Source organism: Lepidothrix coronata, unplaced genomic scaffold, assembly GCF_001604755.1.
Source record: "Lepidothrix coronata isolate B3197 unplaced genomic scaffold, Lepidothrix_coronata-1.0 Scaffold27, whole genome shotgun sequence".
NCBI lineage: Eukaryota > Metazoa > Chordata > Aves > Passeriformes > Pipridae > Lepidothrix > Lepidothrix coronata.
The window spans coordinates 2068540-2090822 of NW_016690207.1; the positions used below are offsets into that span (position 1 = coordinate 2068540).

The 22283-nt window shown below is 52.8% G+C and overlaps 2 protein-coding genes across 2 annotated transcripts; both read right to left on the bottom strand.

Annotated features, from left to right (window-relative positions):
• Positions 1–3808: 3808 nt before the first annotated feature.
• On the bottom strand, positions 3809–8118 carry COLCA2 (colorectal cancer associated 2; the record flags this gene model as incomplete). The annotated part of the gene is made up of 4 exons (XM_017809441.1): positions 3809–3937; positions 4655–4878; positions 7637–7678; positions 7926–8118. Coding segments are annotated over 4 exons (588 nt in total), but the record flags the coding sequence as incomplete, so codon positions are not given.
• Positions 8119–13394: 5276 nt separating this feature from the next.
• CUNH11orf53 (chromosome unknown C11orf53 homolog) lies at positions 13395–22047 on the bottom strand. The gene is made up of 5 exons (XM_017809442.1): positions 22038–22047; positions 19423–19532; positions 15537–15579; positions 14544–14839; positions 13395–13784 (listed from the first exon to the last, which is right to left on the bottom strand). The coding sequence occupies exons 1-5, from the start codon at positions 22045–22047 to the stop codon at positions 13395–13397; spliced, it is 849 nt and encodes a 282-aa protein (XP_017664931.1).
• Between the last annotated feature and the right edge of the window lie 236 nt (positions 22048–22283).

Below are 22283 nucleotides of genomic sequence, written 5' to 3' on the forward strand. Positions count from 1 at the left end.
GAAAACCCATGTGGGTCTGTGCACAGCAGGGGCACAGTGCAATGGGTGAGCCCTCTCCCATTCCCATTCTCAGCTGAGGGGGAGTCTCAAGAGGTTCTTCTTAGTGTTTCTGTGAAATGGTTCGTGAATTGCTGTGCAATCACTGGCAGAAGTGGCTCTGCTGGCTCAGCACTCAGGGCAGGTGCCTGCAGGGAGGCAAAGCCATGTTTTGCCCCCGCTTTGGCAGAGGATGTCTCGACCCCCAGTGCTCCCCCTGAATTCTAGTTTGCTGATTTCTCAAGGCTGCACGAGTTCCTTTCTCTGACAGGCCAGAGGAGTGAAGTGAAGGGCAGATCCCTTAAATCACTGCAGCACTTCCTTGATCCCCCCCTGCCTGACTCGGGGCGTGGGAGTTTCTGGAGCACTGTCAGTCTCACAGGCCTGCAGTGTTTAAACAACTCTTTAGCAGACTCGAACAAAAGCTCTTAAGAAATGCAGAGATCTCGATTTTCCAGCCCTCCTCTCTGCTGTTTTGCTATTGCTTCCCACTACATCACATCTCCAAACCTGCCAACATCCCCTGAAGAAAAAAAAAACCAGCCACATATTTGCATGTGTTTGCATAAATTTGCATATACCTGGGCATAGGCCAGCAAAAGCATGTGCTTTCTTACTTTGAAGGATGTTATAACAAGCCCTGGATTGAGGGATAACTGTATCAGTGAGTTAGTACCCTGTGTCAAGACAAAATGATCAATAAAATATCCATTTCTTGAACTTGCCGGCGACAAAGCTGCCAGACTGTGTGGCATGTGATGCACCAGGGAACATGTAAAAAAGCTTTTTTGCCATCTAGAAATGTCTGTGGGATGACTGGAGTCCTTTTGCAGCACGTGTTAAAATAAAAAAAATACATGTTTTAGTTTTCTCAAGTGGCTTTTCTCTGTGTTGTGTCACCTGCCTGCTGTTGGGTGATCAGTGCAGAGCAATGTGGTTGTTGTAGCTGTTTGGAATTGCAATGGGATTGTCTGGAATCATCACCACCTCCAGAATATCTGGGAAAACGTCCTCCTGGGGAGGGATGTGGCTCCATTCAGAGCATCCCCCGGCAGCTGGTGTTGCTCAGAGCTGACAGGTGAAGTTTGCAGTGGGAAGAGCCCATGACAGACACTGGAAGGATTCCTTCTCTCTCCAGATACGCCTGTGCCTAAATTCCCAAAGCTGAGACATCAGAGGGCTGCTCTGAAGCCACAACCAACAAGTTATTCATGTTGGCTTTGGACTGGAGCCACCAGACAGCTGGAGGCTGCTGCAGGTAAAACTCCTTTCCCTTTCCAACCAGACTGTGTAAGAAGAAAATCCCTTTTAAGCCTCCAAGGTGCCTTCTGCACTGGGGGAATTTCACTGGTTTAAACAGTTCACACTTAACCCCTCGATTTTCTGTGCCTGTTTCAGGGGAAATGCGACTTCTCCAACTGGCAGTGTGTGATATCCCTTTATTTGCACAGTTTATCTCTTCCTACCTGTGGCTTTGGAGAAGTTGCTAATAACAAAGGCTTGTTATCACCAAACAAATGCTCTGAAGTGGCACCATAGAAAAGCTGTCAGTCGGTTGGCAAGCCAAACTTTTAGATCAAATACTCTGTGCAACTGGTAAAGAACCCGAAAATAAGAACCTTTTCTTTTCTCTGTAACTGCAGGTTATTGTGGAGTTATTCATGGCTTTTGTAAGCATGAGATGATCCTCATTTTTGTGTAAACACCTGTTTATAAAGGCTGGCAGGGCTTCACCTGGCAGGGACTGATGACACACCAGAGTTTCAATAGGGCTGTGCCAGCTCTCAAAGTTGCTTTGAACCCTTTTTTATTTTGGGGGGGGGATAAAGGAGGGAAAAAATATGTTCCTCATAGCCAGAAAATGCACAATTCAACCTTTGAATGGTTCCTCTGTTGTGTTTTTTTTTCCTTCCTTGTGTCAACAAGACTTTGTGTCAACAGCCAGCAAGCTTTTACTTGCACTGCATGTGTGGCCCGGAGCTGTTGACAGGGAGCTGGGGAACAGCATCTCAGACATGTTTCCAGTCTGGGACATTGCAAAACAACTGGAGAAGGAGCAGCAGGGCAATAGGAAGAGGCTGCAGGGGATGGAGGGCAGTGATAATTAATTAATGGAAGCTGTTAGAGCCTGGAGAACTTGGTGCATAGAAACATTTTGCTGAAAATATCCTTATCCCAGTGGAGTAGTCGATAATTTCAGAGCAGTTGAGGCTACTAGATGTGGAGGTGAAAGATATCTTGTTAGCCTCTAGCCCTTGATTTCCTTGCTGGAGCTGTTGTGTGGATTTAGGATACTCCTCCCCTTGCTGTGAGATGTATTAACACGAGCCCTCCTCGAGTGCTTAGTTACCATCTCACCTGCCCTGTGCTCTCCAGAGCATCCCCTTGGCTCTGTCAAGCTCAGGCCAACGTTGCCAGCCCGTGGGGAGGATGTGGTCACCCCATTTCCTCCAGAAGCCTCAGGAATTTTGCCTCAGCCTTATCTCCTTCTGGCTCTTTCACTTTACTGATAAGGGGCTTTGACTGTGGCTCAAGGTGCTCCTGCTCCTTGAGCAGTGGCACTGAGCAAGGCTTGGAGCAGGCTGGGGCAGGAGTGTTGCCCTCCACTGTCCCAAAATAACACCCAGGGGCTGAAGCACCCACCAGCACTGCTAAAACGACACCTAACAGGGTGTCTCTGCACGGGGGTGATCACACCTCAACCGCTGCAAAGATACAGTGTTTGTAAGTGTTCTGTGACCTGGTGAATTTATCACTTTGGCAACCTCTGAGATTAATCAGGTAACGGCAGGGGGGAAGGGGAGATATTATTTGAGGTTGTCAAAATATTTTAAAGCATGTTTTGGAGAAAAAACCTGCCACCTTGCATAAGGTAAAGGGACTGGAAAGCTTTTCAGTGAAGTGCAGAAGTGCCTGGAGGAGGTGAGCACACAGCTAGATAAATTATGGCTTTGTCTTCACAGGTGATTAGGTTTTTTTTTTCATTTTTGTTGGATTTAATGTGAAAAGATGCTTCTTTCTTTCCAGTCTGGGTGCTCAGCTGAGAAACTGGTGTCTTGGCAATCTGCCTCCCCCAGTGCTATTAAAAAGAGACGAGACAGAGTCTTAGAAAGGTCTGGGTTTATGCAAGAAACAGGAAATACTCAGGTGTAACTTTCCCATTATCTACTTTAAAAAAAAAAAAAATCATTTAGCTCCTGTTCAGTTGATTCTGCTGAAAAAATGTTATCAACAGCCCCAGCTCCACAAAGGGCTGCCAAACTACCTCAGCCTCTCGCTTCTCACAGGGAAGCTGGTGCTGAGCAGCAGCCAAAGAAGTTTGGCAGCGGATTCCACCTCTTTGCAGCTCTGAGGGGCCCTGGGCTTGGGTGGAAAACAGCAGTTTTCTGCCAATGCCACCAGGGAACATCACCAGCATGAGAGAAAAGCCCTGACATTCAGCACGTGAGGAATGAAGAGGCTTCAGCAGGTGCACAAAATCATTTATTTGTATCAAAAAGAGCCGGCGTGACGACGTGTCGGATAAGGCAGCTTTGGATCTCTTTAAAAAACAACAACATCAACAAAAACAGACGGGAGGGGGGGAAAAAAAAAACCCAGCAGACCACCACCACGACAACATCAAGGAGGATTAATGTAGTGACAGCATGGTGTACAAAAACCTGTGAGTAGTGCAGAACAGCCCGGGCTGTGTCAGGCAGCACGACTTTGCATAGTTCATGGGCAATTAATCTGCTCTGGGTGGAGTGGGTGTGCAAAACCACAGCCCCCATTAGCTGTAGCAGATGTCCCAGCTCCTGTCCCTCCTGAAGAAGTCCTCGGCCATGGCCAGGGGGGGCAGGTAGTCCAGGCAGTCCGTGCTGGGGCAGGGGAAGCACTGGGGGACCCTGCTGTCCCAGGGCTGGGAGCCACAGGCTGTGCAGCAGCAGGCAGGGCTGGGGAAGGGGCAGGGGGCAAGGCAGGACCACTCCTCCCCGGGGCAGCCGTAGGTCCTGGTGTCCAGAGCAGGGGGAGGGCTGGGGGTCAGCGGGGTCAGAGGAGAGAGCTGGGCAGGGGAGCAGCTGTAGTTCAGTGGGCTGGGCAGGTCAGCTGAGCTGGGAGGGCTGGCAGCCTGCAGGGTGAGGGAGAGAGAGAAAAAAAAAAACAGGAGAAAGGAAAAAAAAGGACATTTCAGGGCGTCGTCGGGGGAATTGTGGGGTGTTTGGGAAATGTGCAGAGCAGGCAGAATTTTCGTGCTGTTGCCTTTCTCGGGGGGGTCTGCCTACCCAGGGAGATGGTTTGGTCCCTGGGGGTCTAAACCCAGGAGTTTAGAGTGAGTTCCTGTGGCATCAGTGTTAATAGGGAGTTTCTCTGTGAGTTAGACAGGTACTAGCAGGAACTTTGCTGAAAGCCTACAGGACCTGCAGAGGGAACATCCCCTGTTCTGCAGTCTCTCTCTTGGTTTGTCTGGGCCTCCTTGTCCTCTGGGAAACCCTCCAGAGCCCACCCAAGCAGCCTGAGTCACTGCATCCCCTAAAAGCAGCCAGATTCCCAAACTGGTTGGCTGCTGCTCTGCCCCAGGACGTGACTCCCATCCCCACTTCCCCCTGTGGCTGCTCCCCGGGGACACAAAGCTTACCAGGCCCTGGTTAAAGCAGAGAGGGACCGGCTGGAAGGTGTCTGGGGTGTAGTGTGATGGCTGGAAAGCACTGCAGGCTGGCTCCGAGGGCGCATCCGACTGCAGGCAGGAATCTATCAGCTGCTCCAAGTAGCTGGGGCTTTCCTCACAGGAGAGGCAGTTGGAAAACTGCCAGGAGGGGCAGCAGTTGGGAACAGAAGAGATGGGCTCTGCATCAAAAGGGGCTGGGAGAGAAGGGAGAGCAGACAGGAGCAGGTTATTCAGTGTCACAGGGGGCAGGTTTTGCCCCAGGTCAGGTTTCAGTGCTCTCGTGTGTTCAGCAGCCCTGTGGATTTAGACAAAGGAAAAGGTCCTGCGAGTTCAGGGTGGATTTTCTAGGGAAGCAGAAACCAGGAGGAAGATGCTCAGGACATGTGAGTAACTTGGGGAACTTCAGTCCCCTTGGAAAGAAGCTCTTTAAATACTGCTGGAAACTCTTCTGGCCCCAGGCATTTTGGACTGGGATCCAGATGGAAACTCCCTCAGATTCTTGACCCTCCAGCCTTCCTACAAGTGTTTACAGAGCCAGAATCTTGCCATGCAGTGATTTATGCTCCACAGCCTGGCACAGGGCTTGTTCCTGTGCCTCACCCATCTCCAGCCACGGGGCAGCTGCATCTGCAGGAAGAAGGGCACCACAGGAGAGTAATTTGCTCTTTTATCCCCCAAACAGCCAGACAGGGGATGAAGTTCTGAGCAGACCAAATGCAGCAGCTCAGGGATAATGTGGCACTGCCTCCACACAGTGTTCCTGGCCAAAGGGTGAGTTCCTGGAAAGCTCTCAGCAGATCTGGCTTTTCAGCATTACTGTCCTTTCATCCTGTGTTTAAATATGGTTAAAAGCAAAGCCCTGTCCACGTGAAGGGCACAGGTCTGAGGGCAGTGGAGCTGCACACACAGGTCCAAGGTGGCAGCATTTGGCTGGATGTGGGGAGGAAGTGGAAGCACCCAAAATACATAAACTGGTGGAGGCTTTCCAGCCTGAAAAAGCTTTGGTACGTCTCACATTTCCTTATTAACATAAGCAAATTGCTTCCCAACTATGAGTGGTTCAATAATTCCCTTGTCCATGCAATGTGCCTGGACAACTTTTTTGGTCTCTGGGCTTTGGCTGAGGGATAATTGAAGGATCTGTGAGCCCAAAGTGCTGTTCCCCCACCCCTCTCCCCTTTCCTTGGATATTCACAGGCAGGAGGAGGAAACTCTTTGTGTTGCTGAGAACCCGACACTCCTCTCACTCCTCTGGATGCTGCCAGAAGAGAGAGATCAGAGCAGGAGTCAACCAAGTGCTCCAGGGCTGACCCTCTGTGTCCAGTGAAACCCAGAGAGCAGAGCCTGGGGAGGGTGATGCCAGCAGTGTTATTCCCTGGGGGATGTGCATCCCTTCCTGAAGGGGATCTTGGTCCTTGCTGTGGGAAAAACAACCTGCAGAGAAGAGAGGGGGTGAGAGTGCTCCCGAGGGGCTGAGTGTGCCCCTCATCTGCATTCCATGGGCTCCTTTCAGGTGCTGATTGGCTGCACTGCGGGTAGTGCCTGACTCAGCCAAGGGCTGGGAACGCTCCGGGCTGTGGGAAAACTGGGAAGGGAGTGGGATGGGACATGTGCACGGGCTTTGTACCAACCTGGGTGAGGCGGAGACACAGACTCTGAGAACTGGATGCTGCTGCTGCTGCTGCCCCAAGAAACCTGGGCAAAGAGAGAGGAAGGAAAGGACACAGGGGAGAGCAAGGTAAGTCCGGATTTCGGTGTAACCTACTTATGTAAACCTTATTTCCCTCATTTCCACCTGGGAAACTTCCCTGGCGCTGACAGAACATTAGATTGATGTGCATAACATGATTTTTCCTGTAGCAACGTGGGAGAAGCACAACCCCAGGCTGGTTTAAAGCCCTTGAGCCAGCCCCGTGCTGGTGTGATCTTTCTGCTGCATTTCTGACTCCACAGAGGTTTGCTTTGAAAACTGACGTGTGTTCAAACGAATGCCCTTGAAACGAATGTGTGTTAATTTCCAGGACCGTGAATTCCACAGTGGAAGGATCCCAAAGAATTCCTAGGGGTGACTATTACTGAGAATGAGTAATTAATTAATGACAACTGCGGGTGTCTCCATGGCTGGGCATCAGTGGGTTGCTGTGCTTGGTGCTGATGTGGTGGGAGAGCCGGCTCTGGCACTGCTCCCCACTCCAACACAGCTCTGTGCTCTGTGAAAACGGACAGCCTCGTTTTTTAAGGGATATTGGAAGCTGAAGGGGACAGATCACCCATTTCCAGGACCTGCTGGAAGCGAGAAATCCACCCCAAAAGCAACGGGAGTTTTGATGCTTGTTTGGGACCAGGATTTCACTCTGCAAATACAAGTACTGCTGTCGTTTGGTTTTGGTGTTGTGGGGGTTTTCTTCTCTCAGTTTTAACTCATACAAGCTTCCACCTGATTTCCTTTATTCCACATGCTCTTGAGTCAGCAGCTCATTTCCCTGGCAACAACTTCCCAGCACACCCCGTGCACTTAATTCACGGGACAGTGGCTGTTCTGGGCTGGGAGTGCCTGCAGGACTGACCACCCCTCTCCTCTCTGGTGACATGTGCAACCAGGCAGACCTCTGGGGTTTTCCTCTGCAGGGCTGCACACACCTTGTGCAGCTCACCGAGGTAACCCCCTGCTCTGCCACCGCTCACTCTTTCCTGTGTGGGCTCCGCGGGTGATGTGATGTGTAAACCGGCGGTGGGAAGTGAAAACCGGTTCGGCTCAGCCCTTGTGATGCTGCAGGGGAGGAGTGACCCAGCGTTTCCAGAGCCTGGCAGTTCTGTGCGCCGCTCCCCCGGCCCCCTGTGCCCGTGCCCGAGCAGCTTTCTGTGCGATCGGCTGCAGCGAGGCACAGCCACTGAGATCTGAGAGCCTTCCCGAGCTGGGGTGTCACGAACCAGGAAGAAATCATGATTTACCAGCCTCTCTGTGCAAATCCCTGGAGTGGCTGGAGCTAAAGGCTGGAAGAGTGAGAGAGAGAGAGTGTGAGTTCACACAGAACTCCATCCCCTCCTCTGGAAGGTGAGCCTTTCATCCCGGGCTGAGTGATGCTTCTGGAGCACCAGCCCTGCTCTCTCCCTGCACAGATTCTCACCCCTTTAGATCACTGGCTGAATGTTTTTTCCCTGTTACACTCAGGCTTTGGTAGCCATTTGGGCCCAGAGACTACAGTCTTGGCAAAAAAAAAAAAAAAAAAGGAAAATAAACGGAGAAGAGACAAAGCAAACAACAAAATATTTTCACTCACTGCTGAACCAGTTGCTGCCTGTCGTGCTCTTCTCTGCTGCAGTAACTCCTTCACTGTAATCTTTACTCTGACACCTTGGTACACCTTGGGCTTTCCTGAAAGAGTTTGGGGAAAAACACTTTGCAGGAAGGGAGAGCAAACAGCAAATCCAACATGGTTTCAGTGTAGAGTTACCGTGATTAACTGGTCACTGTTTAGTCCCTTGCAATCACAGTTTACAGCCCTTTTGAACACCTCTTATTCGAGCTTGTGACAAACAGACACTTATGGAAAAGTTGGAGTTGATAATATTTAGTAGCCACACATGTTTTATTCTTCTCTATCTCCTTCTTCCCCTGCCCTCCCTCCAGCTTTCCTAATACCGAGCTCCATCTGCTGCTGCTGTTGAATTTATTTAAATTCCTAACATATTTGCCTCTCTCAGGACCTGAAAATAAATGTGGGAAGCACTTCATCTGGCAGAGGAAGACCAGGAATAAAACAATGGAAATATGTGGGTGGTTATGCAGAGGGCTGAACAAAACACAAATAAAATGACTGCTTTCATGAATCACTTCTTGCAAAGCCTAGATTGTCTCTTTACTTTGGCCATGTACAACTCCCATTGACTTCAAACAAGCATTCAGGATGTCTTTAATCCATCTGAAAACAATCAGCAATCACCAGGCACTACCTGATGGGGGATTTTTAGGGAATAGCAAAGAATTTAGTTATTCTGAAAAATCACTTTCCCTTGCTGCATTCATGGTAAAATACTTAAACCTGGGGCAGTTGTTTTAATCCGAATCACATGACAAAGGGGCACCAAGCCCAGGCCATTCTCTACACCCAAAAAAAAAGGCAGAGCAGGCAGCAGACAGCCCTGAAGGAGCAGGAGTGCTGGGGCTAAAGCTGGCCTTCCAGTGCCACCTCTGGAGGGGAACAGCACCCTCTCCCAGGCAGTCACCAGCTGCACGGTGCCAGCAGATCCTGCCAGGAGGACAGGGCTGGATCTGCAGGTTTTGCCCCCACACCCAGGCAATCCCACGCTGTGGGCACTGTTCCCTCGTGCCACAGCCTCTCCCAGTGCCCAGGGGATGCACGGGGTCCTGCCCAGCCCTCCCAGTGCCCCCGTGGTGCTCGGGGTGGGGACAAGCTGTGACAGGCACACGGGTCCCTCCAGAGAGGTGACAGCTGAGCTGGGGCTGCCTCGGGGGCACTTTGCTGGGCCGTGCTCAGCTGGGGATTATTCATCTCATACTTTTGATGTTTTGCTTCTATCCAACAAACAGCAGATGGGGAAGACGAGGGGAGGGAAGGGTTGAATTTTAGGAGAACACCCTCGTTACCAGCCCTCCCTGTAGCCAGAGGGGGCTCTGAGGCAGCAGCTCTCCTGGCAGAGCATTATGCCCCCAGGATCTTGCTTTTCTGGCACCCTGAGGCACCTGCCTGCAGGTGAAGCACCCAGAACAGGGCTACCACGGGCAGCCCTGTGGCACTGGGCAGGCTGGGCAGGGAAGGGGCAGGGAGATGGGCTGGGGGCCAAGAGGCAGGGTGGTGAGGGGGGGCCGGGAGTCAAGGGATCAGGGTGATGTTTTTGAGGGGCAGGGAGAAGGAGGATGGGGCTGGGGGCCAAGGGGCAGGGTGGCAAGGGTGGGCACAGGGTGGTCAGGGCAGGGGTGGAATCAGGAGCAGGGTGACAAGGACAGGCTGGGAGTCAGGGTGGGCTTGGGGTCGGGAGCAGGGTGGCAGGGTGGGCTGGGGGTCTGAGAACAGGGAGATGGGGCTGGGAGCCAAGGGGCAGGGTGGTGAGGGTGGGCTGGGGGTCAGAGAACAGGGTGGTGGTAGAGGGTTTGGGGTCAAGGGGCAGGGTGATGGGGCTGGGGGTCACAGAACGGGGTGATGGGGCTGAGGATCAGGGAGAAGGGTGATAGGGCTGGGGGTCAGAGAACAGGGTGGTGGTAGAGGGTTTGGGGTCAAGGGGCAGGGTGATGAGGCTGGGGGTCACAGAATGGGGTGATGGGGCTGAGGATCAGGGAGAAGGGTGGTGAGGCTGGGGGTCAGAGAACGGGGTGATGGGGCTGAGGGTCAGAGAGAAGGCTGGTGAGGCTGGGGGTCAGAGGATGGGGTGATGGGGCTGAGGATCAGGGAGAAGGGTGATAGGGCTGGGGGTCAGAGAACGGGGTGATGGGGCTGGGCATGAAGGGGCCGGGTGGCGAGAGTGGGCACAGGGTGGTCGGCGCAGGTGGGGAATGGGAAGCAGGGTGACAAGGACAGGCTGGGACCCGGGGCCGGGGTTCAAGAGCGGCGTGCCCAGGGCAGAGCGTGCGGGGAGGGCACACGGAGGTGCGGGTCCGCCTCTCCCATCCCTCCGCGGGGATCGCGGCGGCAGCGCCGGCGATGGGCGAGCCCCGGCTCCCCCCGACGGCTCTGCCCGCGGTCCCCGCCGTGCCCCGAGCCGGCCCCGCTGGCCCCCGCGCGGGCTGGAGCCGATCCTTCCCCTGCCTCCTCCCTCCCTCCTCCCCGCCCTCCCCGCTCCCTCCTGCCTTGGCACGGCGGCATCGCCTCGCTCGCGGAATGACCCCGGCGAACCCCGAAACGGCCCCAAAACGGGGTGTCGGGGGACAGCGGGGGGGGCAGAGCGGGGCTTACCGGACATCCTGGGCTGGAAGGGGCAGCACCTCGCCAGGTACCCGGTGCTGCAGCCGCGGTGGCCCCGGCCCCGGCCCCAGAGCTGGCCAAGGGGGCAAGAGGTGACAGGCTCGAAACCGGGGGGTGAAGGGACCTGCCTGCCTGGTGGCAGTGGCAGGTGGATCCCGACAATATTATTGTTTTATCCCTACGGGTATAAGTTTGAGTTTTTCTCTCCTAATGCCAAGTATTTAAAACCTCTAGAAACCAATGATTTGACAATCAATGATTGCGCGATACTTTCAATTTGAATATTCAAAGGCTCCACAAAATGGGCTATCTTTTTGTGAAACCGAGCACATCCCCATCTAGCAGAGAGTCTGGGGGAACAAGATTTGGTGGGGCCACCCTCCCCACCCTTTGCTTTTGGGACATTTGCAGGGTTTTACCCATCTTTCCCAGAATGAAGCAGATGCCTCGAAACCTGCCCAAGTGTTTTCCCCTCAGATGCACAGGCTGGGCTCCAGCCCTCTCATATTTCATTTGCTACCTGCAGAGAGGACTCTGCCAGGCACTGAGTTGCTTTTTGCACGTTTTTTTCACATTTTAAGGCTAAATGCTGAGGGTTTGGGGCCAAAATGGCAGCGGGGTGGGAGGGGTGTAACAAAGAGGCTGCCCTGGGTACCCAGGTAGCTGAGGGTACCTGAACCCCGCTTCTTGCCACAGCATTCCCCCCCCCTGCCCAGGTGCTGGGCTCACTTTGGAGTTTATTTGTGCTTTTCCCTAATTCAGACTCTTTGCTTTTGCTGCACAGGTTGGCCTCTCTCTCTCAGGTGCCTCAGCACTGGCCTGCCCTGTGAGCTGCACGTGGGGGGTTCAGTGTGTGTAGGATGAGAGGCTTTGTGGATGAACTACACAGCACTGACGTACTTGGAGTTTTTAGGCTGAGTTTAAGCTTTTCCCTGGGGACCACAGTCTCTGCAGTGCTCAGGGAATCTCTGGCTGAGGCAGAGAGCAGGCCAGGCTGTTAATGATCTACCAGCAGCTCAGCCTGGCTGCTGTCACAGCCCAGTCTTTGCTTTTCCTTTAAGCTGAACAAATACACTTGAGTTCTGTGGGGAGTGATCCCAGCAGGGAGCCCATTCTCCCTGACAGAGCCTTGTGCCTTAAGGAAACACCAGGCATCTGTGTTGGGGGTGTTCCTGCATGTCCTGGGTTTGGGAGCAGTTCCAGGCTCACAGAGCCCCTGCCTTAGCTGGGAGCTGAAGGCCAGAGAGGGTCAGACACTTGCAAGACAGCTCAAAAACCTGTCCCTGCTTCTCTCCCTCACAGCCTGATGTCCCTGTCCATGGAAACCCCTTGAGGAAGGAACAAGAGATGGTCACTGTGGCTCAGCCAGGCAGTGGGCTCAGCTGTGGTGTGGAACAAGGCTCTGGGCTCGTGCAGGACTCAGGTTTGGGGGCACAAGGGCTGGGTGTGGGGCAAGGAGACCTGCACACACCCTGAGAAGCTCTGGGGCTCCTTGGCTTGCCCTGAACCATGGTCAGGGGAGCAGCTCTGGCTGAGCAGGTGCCACCCCAGGATGCTCCACACCTCATGAGAGCCTGCAGTGTCCACAGACCAAACTGGGAGTAACTGGGCTCACCCTGCCCTATGGGAGTGGAGCAGCCCTGGCTGAGCTTTTCCTGTCCCACCAGCAGAAGGGAGGGCACGACCAGTGGGGTGGGCAGAGGTGAGATTTGAGGCACAGTGAGCCTCAAATTCAGAAGTTCAGACATTTCCAAGCGGGTCTGAGCGAGGCTGGGGAATCAGGATGGACCCCAGGTCAGGCAGGATCAGGGCTGGGTGCTCCTGGCTGCCCATGCCCTCTGCCTGAGCAGGGGCTCCCCAGTCCTGGGGCAGCCTGAGCACAGCTCTCAGCAGGGTTGCTCACAGGGCAGATCCCTCTGTTTCCAGGGGCAATGCTGGCCCACGTTGCCCACAGAGAGGTGCCCCCAGGCAGCATGGCATGGGGAGATGCTCTGAGCCCAATCCTGTGTCCCTGGTGCCATTTATGATCCCTGGAAGGTGCTGTGAAGGCTCCAAAAGCCCCATCATCCCCAGGATTTGAGGAGAAAAGGCATCTCATCACTTCCTATTCCAAGGTGTTGGAATGCTCCTGTTCATCCCCAGAGAGGCTTTAGGTGCTGCTGCTGTGGGCACCACGCTGGGGGGGAGATGGGGCACATGGGGTGGTCTCCTCCAGGGGCAAACTCATCGGGATCTGCTGCGTCTGTGAGGGTTCCACGGGGCTCCTGGGTGCGTTTGTGTGTGCAGAGCTACCTCTAGTGGCCACGGGTCCCGGACTGGCCCCGGGACTGGAAAGCAGCCGTGTTCCCGGTGACAGCCCACCTGGATGCTGGGAGCAGCCTGCCCTCCTGCCGCGGACACCGGGAGTGAGTGGATCTGGTGGGGAGGGAACAGCTCTGTGGCTTCTCGAGGGATGTTGGGGAGGGTGTGTTTTGTGCACTGCAGGCGAGGCCAACCCTCTACAGAACCATTAAATCCTTAAGGCTGGAGAAGCCCCCTGGGAAGTACCCGAGGCCCAAAAGGTGCAGATATTTTTCAGGCTGTGGGTTTTACCCGTGGCACAGCAGGACTGTGAGCAATGACTTTCACAAGGCACTAGAAGGCACCACTTGTTATTTACAAGTGACTGTATTTCTAAACAGAGCACAAAGCATCACATGTTGCAGCACCTTCTGTTTGAAGGTTTAGGAAAGAGGGAACAAATAATTAATGGTCCATTTTCTGATTTTTCCTCCAGCTCTTCTCTCCCATCAGTAAGTTCTCCGGCCTTCATAAGTCCCCCAGAGGGCACTTCCATCCTCTTTTGCCCAGGCAGGGTTATCCTGGAGGTGTGGGGTCTCTGAGGACTGCTCTGGGCAGAGGTGGCTCATCCTGGAGGGCGGCTCGTTCCCCACGGCCGTGAACGGTGAGAAGGTGTAGGGTGAGCTGGGGGAGCAGTGGGCATCTTCCAGAGGGTGCAGAGGGTAGGGCTGGGCTCCAGGGATGGCTGGGGTCCAACCTGAGCCCCGGAACGGGGAAACCCCTCCGGGTTCAGGCGGGGAGAGGCAGCTGGAGCCGGGAGGCAGCGCTTGCAGGGGCTCTGAGCACGCGGCGTCCGACTGGCCCAGGCTGTCGGCTGAGCTCTGCTCCCAGGGCTCTCTCTGCAGGGAAGCAGGGGGAGAAGGCAAGAAAGACCCTTAGGAACAAAAGCTTGTCCTGAAGGTAATGGCATTTCTATCCTCGGGGCCCAGCTGGGAACACTCAGAATCCCAGAATGTGCTGAGTTGGAAGGGACCCTCAAGGATCATCGAGTCCAACCCTCAGCCCTGCACAGGCCCATCCCCAAGAGTCACACCCTGTGCCCCAGAGGATCATCCAAACCCTTTTTGAGCTCTGGCAGCCTTAGGGCTGTGCCCACTGCCCTGGGGAGCCTGTTCCACAAGGTTTTCTGCTGCTCAGGAGCAGTATTTGGTGTTAAAACTATTGAACAGAAACATCCATCCTGTCCATAGGAGGATACTTGAGAAGTATCAAGGCCTGGAATAGCATCCCAGTGGGACTGACCAGCCCTGATCCTACAGGGTCCAGGAGCTCTGCCCTGGGGGTGTGACAGGAGGTCCCTGGGAAGCAGCAGGGATGGGGGATAGGCAACAGCCTGGAGCTGCCAAAGGATGTTTCTAGAAATTTTAAGGAGCTTAATGCAGTAGTTGCTCTGGGGAGCAGGGAAGGTTGGTCTCCCACGGAGAGAAGGGAGAATTAGATGGGAACAAAGATAAAAAAACCTTCCCTGCAGAGCTGCCCCATCTGCTGGGGGCTCTGCTGTGTATCAGCCACATCCCTCCCACGAGCCCCCCCGACTGAACCCTGGGGTTTAAATCGTGTGACCTTTTATGGGGTGACAGAACCACAGACTCACTCACTAGTAGGAAGTGTCCCGTGTCCCCGGGGAAGGATGGCAGCAGAGGGGGCACAGCAGAAGGGCTGAAGAAGGAGCTGGCACCAGGAGCGAGGGGGGGAGCACGGTAATCCCCACACTGGTCAGTGAGATACGAGTCCAGCAGGGCTGGGTAGCCCTGAGAGGCAGAGGAATCACAGGAGAAGGGCTTGGAGCCCACAGGGGACGAGTAGACATCACTGACAAACTGCTTGGTGCTGTGGAAATCCAGCTCAGCTGGGAAGGGTCTCCTGACTCCGTAGTAACTGGTGGGAGGGGAGCCTGTGGTGGGCAGAGAACAGGTGGGATAAAGGGAAGCTGTGACAGCAGCACCTGGGAGTCACAGAGCCATGGACACCTCTGGGGGTGCGAACCAGAGCCCTGTTCTCTCCAGCATCACCCAGAGAAAAAGTCAATCCTGCCTTGAAATGGGCATGTGAGCCCAAGTGCTTTTAGCACCCCAGCCTGCCCTGGTCCAGCTGGTGACCTCCATCTGTGGCCAACCAAATGTGTTCTGGGAAGCTTGAAATAGGAGGCCTCCTTTTAAACAGGGAGATTGAGGGCAATTTTGTCAGCCTCTGCTTCTTCCTTGGGGAGGAGGTTCCAGCCTCACTCCCCTTTCCCTGCCCAAGAGCTTAAGGGATGGAACAGGTCAGCTCCTGACTTTGTACTTTCTTTCCTCTGCTCCAGAGAAAACTGGAAGATGCAGAAAGAAAAGAAGGGATTCTGTGTGGCTCCTCCATCAAAAGAGGTGGGAACTGCTTTAATTATCTCTCTTTCCTCTCTTTGGGAATTTTACACAAGATTATTGCTGTTCCTGTTTTGACTCTTGTAATTACTTTCCTCCTGGGCTCTCTCTGAGGGGTGGCCCTGCTCCAGGGCTCCTTTGCTTATTCATGTCCTCTGGAGGAGAACAGATAGGACTGTGTCAACTACCCAACCTGCATGGAAGGTATTTATCAGTGGAGGAAAACCTCACCTGGCACTTGGACAAAGGCTGACTGTGGTGTGCTGGTGCTGCCCTGCAAAAAGACAAAGACAGGTTAGAAAATTGCCTTTCCAAAGCGAGGTGGCTCTTTGAACACGTGGTTTGGGAAGGTGTTGGCATAACTCAGATGCACTGTTTGAGCCCTGGTGCTATGAAGGGCTTAACAAAATGATTTCAAGCCTCTGAGGCATTAGCAGATGTAGGCTAAGAAGAGATTGTGGAGGTCTTGTGCAGAGCTGATAACAGGAGAAGTATCAAGATAAATGGCTTCTCTCTGGTGCACTGCAGAGTCCTTTAATGCAGGCACAATGCTGAGCACTCGTTTTGGTGCTGGCACAAAACAGGTCTCAATAAACTGGTATTTGAGCCCTTGACTGGTCAAAATGGGCAGATTCTGAGTCCTAGCTCAGCCCACCTGTGCTGCTTTACCTGGCTCCTCCTCACAGCACAAGCAGGCTGTCTGTAAAGGCAGTCATTTCTAATTCCCTCTCGGGTCCTAGAGCAATGCTCATCTTACTAATAATCTCCTCTGGGTGCCCAGGGAAGGGAGAATTAGCCCTGAGTGACCCTGGTGCTCACAGTGCCTAATTCCTCACAAAGCACCGTGGCAAAGGCACCTGCTGCTCTGGAGCAGAGCTCATACCTGGGGTTCCATTGAGTTCTGGGACCTCCAAACCTCTCAAACAGAGACACAGAGCTGCATTTATTTCGTCTGTCCCCTGGCCAGTGCTGGGGACAGGCTATTTTCAGTTTGCATAGTGCAAACAGGAGGTTCCTGCCGTGGCAGGCAACCAAATTTAGAGGTTTAAATTTGAATTAAAATTTGCCAGTGCTGGGACTTCCTTTTGCTGCCGAGGGAGGTTTTGCAGCTGCTCCCTGGTCAGTCATGAAAATGAGCTGTGAGCCAGCACAAGCCACACGGGCTCCAGAGGTGACAGGAGGGAGCAGGAAGGAGCCCCTTGGCTTGTGGATGAAGAAGAGTGTCCATGTCACAGGGTCAGGGCTGGCACCAGCTTCCAGCTGGGTAATTTTTGGCTGCAGAGCTCAGTGAGGATCCCCTCTGGTGGTGCTCACTGCCCCGTAGAGCTGAAGCCTCCACATGCAAATCTGGCCTGGGCAGACACCCCTCTCTCAGCATCCATGTCACTTTGGGAGGAAAAGGTGGTCCTGGGGGGTGCAGGTGGCACAGACCCTGCCTTAAAGGACAAAGGGCTGCTGTGATGAGAGCTGGGATGGGCCAGGAGGGTCCTTGGCACAGCTGCCAGCCTTTAGGATGGAGCATTCCCAATTATCAGAGCCTCTGATTGAATCTCTGACCACTGAAACCGCCTGACCGAGTGTCCCAGGCAGGATTGCAGTGCACACACCTACGGTGGGTGCTCACAGAGCTGGGCTTTGCTGCCTTAATTCAGCTGCAGGAGCCTCTGCTGCAGCTCTTCACCAGAGCAGGCACCACGTGCTTGCAGGGACCTGCATTTCATTCCCCTCCTCGCTCCTTATCTGGCGATGAAAGGCTTGGCTTAATTGAAGCCCATTAGTTCATTTCCTGCCTGCATTGCTTCCTCTCCGTGGGGCTGGAGGGGGGGCTGGATCCTCTGCAGCGCTTCAGTGTGTCTGCCCAGCATCCCCTGGGCGCTCCCAGCACGTTCAGCTGGTGATAAGCTGGGTCTCAGCCTGCCCTGCACATGGCCAGGCAGAGATCCTGGCTGGAGACGCTCCAGAGAGCTGGGTTGCTTCGCTGCCTCGGGGGGGCTAAATGGAAGGACCCAGGTCAAAACAACGACCTGGTCCTGCAAGGGGGATTTATGGTGCCCTCTCAGCAATGTTTTGGCTTCAGTGCATCACCTCTCTGGGCCCAGTCTGTAGAACAGCAGCTGAAGTGGTGAAAATTCATAATAGGAGCAAAGCTTAGTCAGGGCAGGGCACCTCCAATGGTCTGTCCCTGGCCTCTGAGTGCTGCTGGGCACTCAACACCACTGCCCTTTAAACCAGAGGATTGCAGTGCTTCACCTGCACACCCCCCCTTTTCCACGGCTGAGGAAAGATGGGAATCCTGTTATCATGCAGGGGGGAACTGCAGGTTCATACCTGTGCAGAGGAAAAGTGGGACCCTCCCTAAAGCCCAGGGCCAAGCCCTCCTGCCCTGCAGTTGGTGCAGAACCCCAGATTTTGTGTGGGTTTCATCACAGCGTGCCCTGGTCCTTGTGGGTCCCTTCCAACTCAGCATATTCTGTGATTTCCTTTCATTTGATGTGTGCAGGGCCTGGCTGACATGAAATTCTGGCTGTTGTGCTGCCTCAGTAACCAGCCCAGCAGCTCATCTCTGCTAAGCCCTGACCTTCCCTCCTCCAGAGAGCTCCCCTTTCTCCACAGAGGCCGAGTGATTATTTCTTTTTTTGGGGATGGGGGAGCAAAGATCGTGCTCAGAACAAAAGATGCAGCTGAATCCCACGGCATCATAAACACACAAAGGGGTGTTCAGTTATCTGCCACTTGGTTTTATCCTGCCAGACAAACAGAGCTGCACTTTCAGCTGCTCTTTTCTCACCATATCTTCGAGCAAATACGGATGTTTGCCCTGCACAATAATTTTTTGTCTCTCCTTGGGAATTAGCAGGAGATAGACACGCAATTGCTCGGCTCTGGAGGTCAAAACCAAGGGCAATAAAGCAAAGGAGCAAGAATTTTACACTTCCTGAGCCTTCTCATTGCAGCTGTTGGAGCTGCTGCCTCCAGAAAGGGAGCAGGTAAAGCGTGATATCACCAACCAGGAGCTGTTTCCTCAGTGAGGGCAAACACAGCAGTTGCCTCCTGCTGCTCCACAAAGCATAATTCCTAAATATCTGCCTGGTGGGAGCATGTCTTTCCCACTGACTGTCCGTGGCTCGGGGGGTCTTCTTCCTTTCTGCAGCACCGAAGGCTGTGAGGGTCTCTGTGGCTGGATCTTGCTGTGTTTTTAACACCCAGTGCTGGTTTTCTGCCTGTTTTGCTGCACAGATTTAAGCCACAGCGAGAAAACCCCTTGCAAGTGTTTTATACTTGCAAGTCCCTTTGAGGTTTCTTCATTTTGCTGAAGGCAAAAAGCCTGAGAGCACCAAAACTCCTAATATGTGTCTCCTGCTGCCAGTAATCTGGGTTTCTGCTCTCACTCTTTCCTTCCAGGGCGCAGTTTCAGCTGCTGGGCTGCACCTCCTCATCTGCCAGAGTCCCACTGCTCCCAGGAGATGGAACTGAGGAGCTGCTGCTCCTTCAAGGTGAGTCTTGGGAGCACCCAGGGAATAGCTGGTTGTGCCACTGGATGCCACGTGCTGGCACTGCAATCTTGCATTGCTTTGCTGGCTGGCAATTGAGAAAAAAACCCAGTGTAGTGGTACCAGAGCCTGGCCTGGGCTTCCTGTTGCCATAGAGCCACTTCAGGAAGAGATCATCTCCTCCAAGCTGCTGCTTGGCCTCCTGCCAGCCCATCACATCACTGCATCTCCCCTGGTGTGTGCCAGGGAGGAGCTGGAAGGAGCACAACATTCGGGGAAGAGCAGCTATTTTTGTGGCACTGACTGGTCCGAGCATGGCTGGGGGGGAAAAGGAATTCGGCTTGGAAAGGTGTCACACGCAGGATGTGAGAGGAATAATGAGAAATTTAGCATTACTGGTGCGCTTAAAATAGAAAGAAAAATACTTTTAGGCATTAGTTCACTGATGTGATAAACCAAGGAGCCATCAGGGATGTTTTGGGACAAGCAGTGGTGTTGCAAATGTTTTTGCTGTTCCCTGTCAATGCTGGAGGTGCCCTGAGCTCTGCCAAAATGCTCTTTAAAGCAGAGGGTTGGATGACATGTCTTTTTTGGGTTAAAAAAAAGGTGGGGAGGGAGTGACTTACGCTGAAGTGGGAGCCACTGCTCTGCCTGGAGCGTTTCTCAGCAAGAAGATCCTTGACTGTGTGCTTCACCCTCACTCCTTGGTACACACGTTTGCCAAAATCTGTGGGGACTGAGGGGTTGAAAGGAGCATTAGGGAGTTCAGTGGGAGCCCAGAGCAGCTGGAAGAGGTTGTTACAGAAGGACAATATTCATCACATCTCTACATCAAGGCAGGAAGGAAAAACTGCAATTATTAACACAAAAATCATCCCTTTGGAGCTCAGCAGTGAGAGCTGCTCGTCTGCAGGGGAAGACTGAAGTGCCCTAACCTGTGTTTCCACGTGGTTTTGATGCAGCTCCCTCTCTGTCTGATGTGGCTGTCTCATGGTTTTTGGCTTCTGTTTTACCAAAGAGAGCTCCAGGGGGTCCCATATTTCCCCTTTGAGCCAGCACATGTTTCTTTAACCCTTTGGTTTCAGCAGAGGTGCTGTGGTTTAGCCCTTCTGGGGCTGTTGGCTCTCAGCACATCTCTCTGCCAGCTCTGATCCCGGGGTGGGAATCCCCTGGGATGGCTGGAGTGGCTCCTCTGAACACTCATGTGGATCAGAGAAGGGAAAAGAAGCTTTATCCCCACAGCAAATCCAGCAGGTGCTTGTGGGCTCTGCTTTGTCCAGGTTATTCAGGAAGGCACAAGTGGGTGAAATGTCTCTGCCACGTCACCCAAAGAGGCTGATGGTGGGTCTGGCTCTGTTTTTTGGCCCTGCTACAATACCAGGGACAGCTCTTTTATCCTGGCAGGCTGTGCCTGAACACAGAGCTCACACCTGTGGGGCCAGGGAGGGGTTTCCATATTTGGATTTTATTGAAATCTTCTGGGGGAGGGAAAAAAAAAAAAAAGCTTTGAAGTTAATCCCTTGGAAAACACACAGCCACGTTCTCCTGAGGGAACACAAACTGCCACCCCACAGCTGATGTTTTTGATCTCTAAAATTTATCATTTGGCCCTTCTGCTTTGCAGGAGGTGTCCTTTGGCCCCGTTTATCCCTCTCATTCCTGTGGCATTGTGTCCCCAGGTGCACAGGCACGGGATGCACGGGGAGGGATTAGAAAGGGAAGAGCAGAGGGTTTAAACAACACGGTGCTGGCTTGGGGTTACCCCAAATATTATCTGTTGGGCCACAGAAATTGCAATTTGGGGCAATTACAGCTTGGTTTTGGTGTTTGAGTGCTAACCAGAGGCTTCAGCCAAGACTGGGAATGAGGTGAACACACTCAAGGGGCAGTGCCCCAAAAATAGAGGTGGACACTGAGCCTCATATCCAACAGTGAGTGTCTGAAGTGGCCAGAAATGGATATCAATTCTTACAGCTGAGAGGAATCTGCACACTGAGACTGGTCCTGCAAGTCCCTTTGAGGTTTCTTCATTTTGCTGAAGGCATAATGGATCTGGGTCTCTTTTTTCAGAGCCCAAGGAAGATTCTCCCTCCTGTTCTCCCTTTTTAGGGCTGTTTTACTGGCAGCAGCTGGGAGCACAGGTACCTGGTGTGCACTCGTAGCCAGAGCTCAAAGCAGGTACAACTGACAGAAAAAGCTGCACCTTTTGCATCAGGAACTTCCCGTTTTCCCCTGAGAGTTCCTTCAGAGACAAGAACATTGTGGTTTGATGCAAAAGCCTGAGCTGCAGGGCACAGTTCATCGAGCTCCATCACAGCTTGATACCTGTGGCAACTCAGTCTTTGGCTGCATCCAGTTGAAACTCAGGCCTTGATCCAGCACAGAACCACTGGAGGACAAACTGAAGCCAGAGGCAGACTCATATTTAATTTTCAGAACGGGGATATTGCTCAAAAAGCTGTGAGCAGCTTTTATTCTTTTATTCTGCAGCCTGACTTTCCAAACCCTCCAAGCTCTTTGCATTAACTGCCCCTTGCTGCTCTGTTTCCAGCAAGAGTCTGATGAGTCTCAGAAACAAGAGTCTGATGCTCTGCACTTCTGCAGGTGTTTCCCTGGCATCTTTAGTGTGCTGAAAAAGCTTTACAAAAACACTTCCACACCTCTTTATTTTTACACAGAAGTTTCTGTGCTGTTGAATTTTCTCCATTCATTGGAGAAAATTTCATTTTCTCCATTCATTTGGGCAGTTTCTTCTCTGCCCAAATTGTTTTAATTAAGCCACGAAATGGCTCTGTCCTTTAGCCTTGTTTTTCAGTTTTCAGTCCAGCCTCACAGAACTCAACCTGTTGCTTTCAGTGAATTATTCAGCAGCATCTGATGCTGAGCTATTAAAACTTCAGATAACTCTGCTACTGGCAGCACTGTGGAAGAAAATGCTAATTTAGGCCTGAGTTTATATAATTTTCAGGCAAATTGAATCGTATTTCACATCACTTTGATCTAACTGCCTTTTGAAAAACATTGCACTGTGGAGGAATATAAATTCAGCTTAGAGAAGGCAGAACATGCTAATTGATACCATTAAATTCTTGGGACATTAAAGATGCCACATGTTGATTTTAAGACAATTCTTTCTGATTATTTCTTTTTTAAAATGAGCCCAAGAACAGCACAGAATGTTCTCTCCCTGGTAATTCCATAAGGATGCATCTTGTGAGAAGTCAAGGGTGCTGGAACTCACCTGTTTCCATTGTTGTTGCTGCAGCTGCCAAGTCCCAGCTCTTGGATCCTGTGGGATTTTGGAGAAGGGCTGTGTCTGTCATGAGCTTCCCAGGGCAGAGTGAAACCTCTGCTCATGTTCCCCTGGTAAACTTCCAGCTGAGAAAGCTGGAGGAAATAGGTTTTCTCCAGTTCAGGGATGTCTCCACGATGCCTCACTTGGGATTTGCTTAAATGCAAATCCCTGGATCTGTGTTTCGCTCCCATT